Genomic DNA, 10,139 nt, shown 5'->3' on the forward strand with positions numbered 1-10,139 from the left:
AAATAAATTGTGATTTTATTTTATTAAGTTTAAACTTTATAATTTTAGAAATTATTTTATTAGAAATAATTAAATAGATTCAGAGATGATTTCATTATAAATCAATTAAGATTCTTAAGTAATTTTATAATAATTGAATATTTTGAGTAATTTTAGTAATTGAAAAATAAGAAAGAATTATATAACTTAATTTAAGTAACTTTTATCATGAAAAAGTTATAGCTTATTATTAATTTAAACTTCTTATTTTATAAACTAATCTTTTTGATTTATTTATTCATTAAGTACTTTAATCTCAGAAATTATTTTATTAAAGATAATTAAAGTAAATTTTGATTAATTGAGTTTAAAGTAATTTAAGGTTTTATCTGATTTTATAATTATCGAATTATTTTCTATATTTAAATTATAAAGTTTAGCAAATGAAAAATAATAAAAAATTTTATATAATTTGATTTAAATAATTGAGATTTCAGAATTTAATACAAATAATTTTATAAATAAAGAAATTAATTATATTACCTTATAATTTCAATTAGATTATTTGATTTCAAATCAATTAATATTTTAATATAATAAATAATATTTTAGAGTAATTTTAGAGATTCAATTAGATTCTAGATTAACCCAAAATCCCCAATTTCATACACACACAAAACCCTATTTTACCCTAAATTAAATCCTAACCTCACGGCCACCCACCATTCACCGCCCCCAAGGCCTATACACCCACATACAGAAGAAATGAAGAAAGAAAAGAGAGAAGTGGAAAGAATCGAGTGGGGAGGAGGAAAGGGAGAGCACAGAGAGCAGAGGGAGGATAGAGAGAGAGGACGTGCTACTGCCGTCGTCCAGTCGCCGCGCCATAGCCGCTGTTCATACGCCGCCGTCATTGACAAGGGGAGAGACAGAGCTCGCGATGCAGGAGGAGAAGAGAAGCCATCGTCACGCGTTCAACCAGGTTTAATGAATTATGTGCCATATTAACTTAGGAATATTCTGAATGCATAAATCGTGGTGCATTTAGTTTTAAAAATATGATTAGACAAGACGTGAAAAAAAAAGACATAAATACAAAAATTTAAAAATTAATATAGATTTTTTGAAGATGAAGAGATAAGTTCGATTTTTTCTAAGACAATATATACTTTATAAATTCATCCACACAAGAACAATTGGCATCGTTTGTGGGGAGAGTAAAATAAATCTTACTCCCCTAAAATTCATAAAATTTGATTTACATTCAGATCTTTTAACCAATTTTAACAATTTTATTTAAAATTTTATTTAATACCTTTTATCAAATTTTAATCTATTGTAATTTTTTCTAAAGTATGTACTTTATACATTCGAATTGCTTTACTTTTACATATCATAATATTTCACATATCATAATCAATCAATCAATCAATCTGAGAACAAACTCGACTTTCAACTAATCCGAAAACAAATTCAACTTTCAATTGATCCGAGAAGAAACTCGGCTTTTAACCAATTCGAGTAAAAACTCGCCTATCAATTTTGCTAACTTTTTCACAGGTCTCTACTTACACAAGTAAACTTATATATTTTATTCACGCATACTTTTGTATTTAAATTTTGTGCAACTAATATTTACTAATTTATTAGTTATATTCAAACCTCAATATATGTTTTATACTTTGAATAATTCTTACAATTAGTATACTTTTTTTTTTGCTATCTCTATTCTTATCTATATTTTTACAAGACAATACTCATCGTTTTCTATTTCTATTACTAAAAATTATTGATTCTTGTGTCTTTATTTAAAAAAAAAATTGAGAAAGGGACATCTTATATTAGGATACAAATTAAAGCCATTCATTTTGCATGCATCAATTTATTGGCCAGCGGCAAACCCTTAAATGGAGCTCAGTACCGCGACGAATTAGTCCTTGGCCTGTCGGCCTGAAGGATACCGTGAAAAACAAAAAAAAGTCATTCATTTACAATAATGACATATAACAATCATTTCAATTTAACTTTTTATTTCATCATGTATTATATTCTTATTACTTGATGATTTCATTTATACAATTAAATGACAATAATGACAAATTTAAATATTAAAATTGGATTCTATCAAAAATCAATTGTATATAACTATTATACTATTCACTTTATGCTATTAAATTTTATGTTACTACTTGTTTAATGCAGAAAGTTAAGCAAAAAATAATTACAAACATACAAATTTGCTATTTTTGCACAAAGAATATACTTCATATCTAAACAAAATTTATTATATTATTTAATGACTAATTATTTTATTACTCTATTAATAATTTATTGCAAATTTAACTAAACAAAGTTATAATATTAACAAATAAAATTAAGTAATTCACATTTGGTATGTATGATATTCATACGTCGTCTTCTTCTCTATAATTATCAACTTTTAAGGTATATTTTTTTACTTTGAACTCCAATACTTTTACAATATATATTATTCAATATAATAATATATGTTGCGATTTTATACGTATTTATTTTCTCAATTTATCTTGTTCATGTCACATGACCTTCAATATAAATTGTAAATATTCAATAACTAATTGCTTTGAGTGAGAAATTCATCAATAAGTTGTTGTGGGTCGAAAAAATTTTCAAGACAATTAATCATACAATCGATTTCGTCAATGAATATCTATTTCTGAACTTTTCAATTTTCACATACAATCAAATTCTATATGCATGTCATGAAAAATTATTCTCAAGCGAAAAAGTATCCCCCCACACAACTATTTTGATTGAATGACTCTTACCACTTAATTATTTTTTGAATAAGTGCCGACATAATAACCCGACTAAACTTGAGGACTCACCATATCATTATTCACTTATCTTTTTTAACCAAGTTATAACTCATTTTATTTTCTAAGTTTGGCCTGGATCATATGATCGGCAGACAAAGCATTACTTTATAGCTCGATCTTTATTGTGCATTATGAGTTATAACTCGACTTTATTTGCCTTCATTCTAAGTTTCAAATGGACGTCTTAATAACCATTATTCTGACTTAATGACCAGCGGTCATAATAACAACTCTATTCATCAACTCTATGCTTATAAAGGCACAATTTCTATATCTTAAGGGACAGGGACATGATATAAGTTCTATTTTATGTCTAACATTCTATACTTATAAAACTATTATATACCTCTTAAATATTTACTAACTTGAGCGTCAGAGTACTTTTTACAGGTACCACTACAAGAAAAAAGGCCTATCGCCACGCTTTAAAAGCGTGGCCAAAAATGGTCTATGGCCACGCTTTTGTGAAGGTGGCACTTGAATAGAAATTTGGCCACATTTGTTTTTGTTACACTTCAAAAGCGTAGCAAAAAGGGTCAATGGCCACGCTTTTATGAGGGTAGCAGTTAATGCGAGATTTAACCACGTTTTTTTTGCCATGCTTTATAAAAAGAATTCGGCACGCTTTTAAAGCGTGGCAACAAGGTTTTATTATTGAAGCGAAGGTTCCCTCGGAAAAAAATATTAAAAATGCTCGTATACCCTTCAAATTAAAATTTTTTGAGTCTTATAACTTAAAACTTTTGAAATTAAAGATTCAAAAGCTCGTATACCCTTCAGAAGCTCGTATATCCTTCTTCATTCAAAGACCCTAAACCCTAACTCCTTCTTCTTCAAACATTAAGCCCTAACTCCAACGACACTCTGCGACGATGAACCACTTCTGCGACGACGACATTCTGACGAAGAACTACTCTGACGACACTCTGTGAAGAACGTAGTTGCACTTGCAATACCTCCGCTGGCAATCCCTCTTCCGGCACCCCTAACCCTCATTCTGTGGTGACTCTCTCTGGCGGTGACTCCTTCCGCTCAGTTGCCATCGTAAACCCGCCGTCGATGCTCCCTTTGCCTCCGCTCTCTTCTGTTTCTGCAAATCCCTAACCCCTTTGGCACTGCTCCCTTCCTGCTTAGCTTTGGAAGAAACTAGACTCTCCAGGCATTCATCGATCTTAGCTTCTTGCTTCTTTGTAAGTCTTGTTCTTATTCTTTTCTTTTATTTCTTTTCCTATTTCACAATTTCAGTCATCGATTTTCATATTTCTTCTCCTATGGTTAAACAAAATTTGAAAAAGTTTTAAAATTTGCGAAGAACATGCGTAGACTTATCCGCTGATGAAGAACGCATCACAAGGTATGGGTACAATGTCTTTTGGAAATCCTATTATGTTTATTGGATTTGATGAAATAGAATTCTGTATTTGATTGAAGTTTAATTTAAGTAGCAAGTCTCTGTAATCAAACCGGTGCATATGAGTTGGTTATGGTTGTGTTATGTTGAATGTATTAGTTGAATTGATTTATTTTTTGGTTAATATTATTTTTGGGTGCTATGAAATTATCGAATAGAATAGAACTAATGTTATTAAACTCTTAATTGATTTATTTTTGTGTTGTGTTGAATTGAAAAGCTGCATTCCTCTTGAAAGTTGAAACCAAGTTAATACTACTGTTTTAACTCTTTTCTAGCAGTCAATAGGCATTTGGTTTAAATATGCATGTAATGTTGTTACAAAGAATTTGATCCTTGTTATTTATCTAGCCTAAAATATATTTTGTTTTGTTACTTAAGTTCACAACTATAACAGGTTTTGAGATCACGTTTCTGTGTTTGAAATGGAAAAATCCTTGGTTTTTCAGTTGTTGCCTCTACTTTTTTTATTTTTTTAACCTCTCCTTTTGCTTTCTTTTTCTTTAATGTATGTGTTTTTTGAAGCCTCACAAACTTTAATTCCAAGTTTTAGACTTTTTTTTTTCTTTGAGGAGAGGAGAGGAGAGGAGAGGAGAGGAGAGGAGAGGTTGTTTAGACTAGAATTGAATATCCTTTCTTTTTTTCATTTAAAAAAAAACGTTTTTGAAGTAGTTGGTATTAAATATGTTGCCTTTTAAATTATTTTCTTTTTAACTTCTTTTATCTATACATACTAGAATTCAGGAGGAAACATCACTGACGTGGAATTTTTTTGGATTTTTGAGTTTTCTTTAAAATAAAAAATAGAAAGCACATGGTCTGAGTCAAAGAAAGTGGTTTCCTTTCACATCACTCTCAGTTCCAATCTTGTGTTTCTCTTCTTCACTTCACAAACCACTCCAGTCAAGGGTTTCCGATCAAAGAATCAAGAACCCTCCACTCACCAACCCGTTTCTGTTTCTCTCTCATTGTTCTCTGTGCAGTCTTCATCTTGGGAGCTAACGGAGCCTCACCGTCCCACTCGCACAACGCTGCCCCAGCCCCCGCCGTGGATTGCTCCTCCCTGGTTCTAACCATGGCGGATTGCTTGTCCTTCGTCACCAATGGCAGCACCACCACCAAGCCGGAAGGTAACTGCTGCTCCGGGCTCAAATCGGTTCTGAAAACGGCGCCTCAGTGTCTGTGTGAAGCCTTCAAGAGCAGCGCTCAGTTCGGCGTCGTTCTCAATGTCACCAAGGCCCTCGCTCTCCCCGCTGCATGCAAAGTCTCCGCCCCTTCCGCTTCCAACTGTGGATGTCAGTCAAATTATAACTTCCTTCTTCCTGTTTTCGAATCTTCTCTCAGATAAAGTTTTCATTTTTATGTGACTTTTTTTTGTTTATTTTTTGCAGTGTCTGAAACACCTGCCGCCGCTCCTGGTATGTTTCTTTCTCACTTATAATCCATTTTTTATTTTAGATTCTTAGCAGCATTTTATGGAATATGGATTTGTGGGATTTAATTGAAATTTGATTCGATTTGTAAAATGAAAAGAAGTTTGGGAGGGATCACATGCTTAGACATATATAAGAGGAGCCATACCTGATTTTGTAGTTTTATTATTATTTTTTTTTTGTTGTTAATTTTTCACGGACTGTGGATAATGCAAAATTAAACGTGAATTTTTTTTTCCTCTATAGTATTTTCATTCTATATGCTCTACATGCGTTCTGATTTTTGGGTACCTAATACAATTGGAACTATCTACCAATTAAAAACAGAGAGACACTTTGGTATATCTACCAATTAAATGATATACAGATGTGTGTTCAAAATGATATATATGTATCTATGTTATACTACTTATTTAATAGTAGTATTTATCTGTTTGTGTTGATGTTTGTTATACTTTTTATTCAAACTGCAGTGTATCTAACAGGACTTCTAATGGAGGTAGAAGAAGCAGAAGAAATGTAAGTCTTCCGGATGCTTACCTTTTTTGAGAAAAAAAATGAAGATTTGATTCAAATGAGGGTTTTCTAAATTTGAATTGAATGGATTTGCTTTTTTCAGAGTTTGAAATCAACTAGCACCTTTGGGGGAAGCAGGTGGAAGAAGAAGCAGCAGCTGAGAGTCACCAGCCAAAAACCATTCAAGCTAAGAACTGAGGTAATGCCTATTCTGATGCAACAAATTGATTGATTGAATCAATTTTCCATTGATTTTTGAATTGGATAATAACATGGATACTGTAATTCAATGCAGGAAAGGGGGAAGGTGAAAGAGGAAGAATTTGTGAAGAAGATACATGAAATGATGACAGAGGAAGAGAAGCAAAGGATACCAATAGCCCAAGGGCTTCCATGGACAACAGATGAACCTGAGGTGCCCATTTTGCTCTCAAAATCTTGTGTTCAGTTCACAACTCATACTTTTTCCATTTCAGTGACATGCTTGCATTTGCTGTATAGACTGTATTGAGTTACTCAACTATCTTCTGTGCTAATATTTCAGTGTTTGGTAAAGCCTCCTGTCAAAGAAATCACACAGCCGATTGACCTGCAGCTTCACAGTGATGTGCGGGCAATGGATCGTGCTGAGTTTGATCATCAGGTACCAACTCTTATTTTCATTTTGTTTAATTTTGCTTCATTAAGTGTAATATTGTGTCATGAGCAGCATCATTGTAAATTCTGGATCCATATTTCATAGATTTGTCGCTACTGCAAGCATCTTTCATTTTTAGAAAAATACAAATCGGTAGACAATAGAACACTGTTTGATAAATGTTGAACCATTCATGAATCATGTAGGTTGCAGAAATTCCATTTTGTATTTTATTTTTTATTTAAACCTTTTTGGTTTCAGGTCCTTCATCTCCAACAATTCCCCTTCAAGCTCAACCGGCAACACCTTCTCCTCCCTTGGAGATGCTTCTCGCCGCAATCATCGTCGTTGAACTCTTCCATGCCGTCCGCCTTCGATACCCCGCCAGTGCATTGTTTCCGGTTTGCCGCAGCCACTGATGCTCCACCTACTCCAATGTGATTCAGAGGCTCCTGAAGGATTATTCTCCGGTAGAGAAATTATCGATTCCGACACAAAGTTTCATGAGTTTTGTGAGGAGTTCTATCGGTCTGTGAAGAACAGGGGAGTGGCAAATTCGGGGATTGATGAGGCTGAAAGTTGAAGACCAAGGTATGGTGGGTTAATTCTATCATTGATTTCCTTTTATGATCTTTTCCTTTTATTCAAAATCAATATCTCTGGAGCTTTATATTTCTATACAAAAAATTAACAGAAAATAGCTAACAATTTTTTCTGGGTTAACTGCATTTTCTTTTCTCTACCAATTGAATCTAATTTGCTATGGTTATTGTAGCTTGTGTTTTGCTTTTACATAAATATTAGGAATTATGTTGGATTATTTATCAGAGGTATTACCATATTAATCATTCTTGCATGGCTTTATATCAAGAATTATGAGGAATCTATTAGTTTTCTTTCAAATGCCTTCTCTGACATCGATATCAATGTATCAATATCTATTTTTAGATACTAGAGATTACAGATTAAATACAGTTGGATCTAAGTTTTGTGTCTTGGAAGGCAATTTTCTTTTATTTAAGTGAAAGAGCTAAATCAGATCATGGGTTAAAGGTCATTTCATTTATTTAAATATGCTAATATATCACATTAATTGAGATAAGTATATATGAATAGTGTACTTTCCTCTTGAATGAGAATGAGAATATCATACCCAGTATCTCATCAGCTATGGCTAAGTGAATAGCCTTTTGAAATTTTTAGTGGTTGATTGCTGTGAAATTTAGGATGAAGTCATTCTTAGGGTAACTGTTTATTCTCAGTGTTCAGAAGTGTTTATGTAGAGTTGTCAACTATATATACAAGTTCATTTTGATAGAAAGTAACCTTGAAAATTGTGTAGTTGATGTGATTGGTTAGGTACACGTTTGTTGAATTTTATTATTGTTATGGTCTTTGGTGTGAGACAGAATTCTTTTCATGTGATTTCAAGCATGTATGCTATTTATTAGGTTATGCAAAGTTGTTTTAGATGTATGCTATTTATTAGGTTATGCAAAGTTGTTTTAGATGTATGCTATTTATTAGGTTATGCAAAGTTGTTTTAGATGCAGTTCTTTTATATATCCTATGTTTTTCTTGATAATTATGGTTGGATTAGGATTATTGTTATAAGGTTGTTGGTTTTGCACATTGTCATGCTGATATCATTAGTATATATGTATTATGGTGTTTAGGGTATAAGCTTCTTAGTTAATTCAGTTTCTCATTTTATAGTTCATTGGTCAGTTTTGAGTGGTAATTAGACGAATTTGGTGTTCTTTTATTCTTAGTAATTTGGAACTAATAGTTGTGATGGGAGTTGGTTTTTGTCAAAGTGCTCATCAAATTATAGTTAATTCAATTTCTCATTTTATACTTCATTGATCAGTTTTGAGTGGTAACTAGACAAATTTAATGGTTCTTTTTTAGTAATTTAGATCTAATAGTTGTGATGGGAGTTGGTTTTTGTTAAAGTGCTCATCAAATCATAGTATGTATAGATTGTTTCTCAATCAGTTCTAGGGAGGTGAGGTTGTATTTTTATTATTATATGCTTCAAATTGTTGAAAATATAATGTGAATTCCATTCTTCTGAAGTTATGATGGGATGTTAGTTTGAATGATGTTATTTGTGATCTCATCTCATTCTTTTATACATGATTCTGATGTCAGTCAAAGTTGTTGCTTCCTCATTTTATTTTGTCACTTTCGAAGTTATGATGGGATGTTGGTTTTTGAATTTTTCTTCAAAAACAAAAGATGGATTGGATGTGGTTAGGTGGGGAAAGTAATTCTCTTCCCTGTTTTTCAGTGTACCCTCACATGAAAAATCAGATTTTGGTGGTTTGGTGGGAGAAATGACATCATCTTCTATAACAAATAGTACTATCTTTTATTATTCTATCAAAAAAGTTATTTGGTTAATGAGAGTAGGTATCGTTACTTGTGACTAACTCCCCTTTGTCATTTGTTGCAAATCAATCCCATCAGCAGGTACTTTCATGGCCTCTCTGGTTATAGGTTTTCTTTCAAAAAGGAAAAACATTCCCCTTCTACAAATCACGTCAGATCTCCTGCTCTTCATTCTTCCGATGGATGATTATCTGCCTTCTGCAGATTTGATTGGTAGGTGTTGATTGCTGTCAAATTTTCGATGATGTGATGGTCATTCATATCATTTTGCCTCATAATCAGTGCTCATCCTTCTTTCCAGCGTAGTCCTTATATATGTATATATTCCCTTAAGAAATATACCCTCCAATGAATATATCAATTCCACTTTTGATTGGTTTCAAAGTGAGTGTTATATACACAATTATCCTTTTATTTTTTTCCTCCATGGTTCAAATTTTTTAATTTAAATCCTGAATTGGTTTCATTTCTCTGTCTATAAATTGGATCTTAAGTTTCACAAGTCTGCTGCATTACTTTCATGCTTTAAGAGTATTCTAAAAAGCCTTTCTACTTATTCTGATTTTATTTTCTGAAAGTCAAGGTTACAAGTGTATGCAGTGAGAAAACAAGTTATACTCATTCATTCTCATTCATTCTCTTCAAATGAACTTATGGAGGTTCTTTGATTTCTTTTTTTTTTTTTGGGTTATATATAACTGAAGTGGCTTCTAAGAAGGAAGTACTATTTTATTCGAAATACCATTATAGTGAACATTAGTTGGTTCTAAATTTCTTTAGCTTGGTTAAAATTTCATAAAATGTCTCAATCTTATGCTACTGCAAGATTATATAGAAAAAATTATTTAAAGAGAAAGAGAGGACAACAAGTTGAAGATAGAAGAGGTCAGTTGAAGATAGAAGAGGTCAGT

The 10,139-nt window shown here is 32.1% G+C and overlaps 1 protein-coding gene across 1 annotated transcript; it reads left to right on the top strand.

Moving 5' to 3' along the window:
* Positions 1-5,204: 5,204 nt before the first annotated feature.
* LOC127739758 (non-specific lipid transfer protein GPI-anchored 31) lies at positions 5,205-7,581 on the top strand (the record flags this gene model as incomplete). Its single annotated transcript, XM_052262233.1, is given in 7 exon segments — positions 5,205-5,543; positions 5,640-5,666; positions 6,155-6,200; positions 6,301-6,396; positions 6,493-6,612; positions 6,742-6,840; positions 7,096-7,581. Coding segments are annotated over 4 exon segments (419 nt in total), but the record flags the coding sequence as incomplete, so codon positions are not given.
* Positions 7,582-10,139: the final 2,558 nt, after the last annotated feature.

This window comes from Arachis duranensis, chromosome 5, assembly GCF_000817695.3.
Source record: "Arachis duranensis cultivar V14167 chromosome 5, aradu.V14167.gnm2.J7QH, whole genome shotgun sequence".
In the NCBI taxonomy this organism is placed as follows: domain Eukaryota; kingdom Viridiplantae; phylum Streptophyta; class Magnoliopsida; order Fabales; family Fabaceae; genus Arachis; species Arachis duranensis.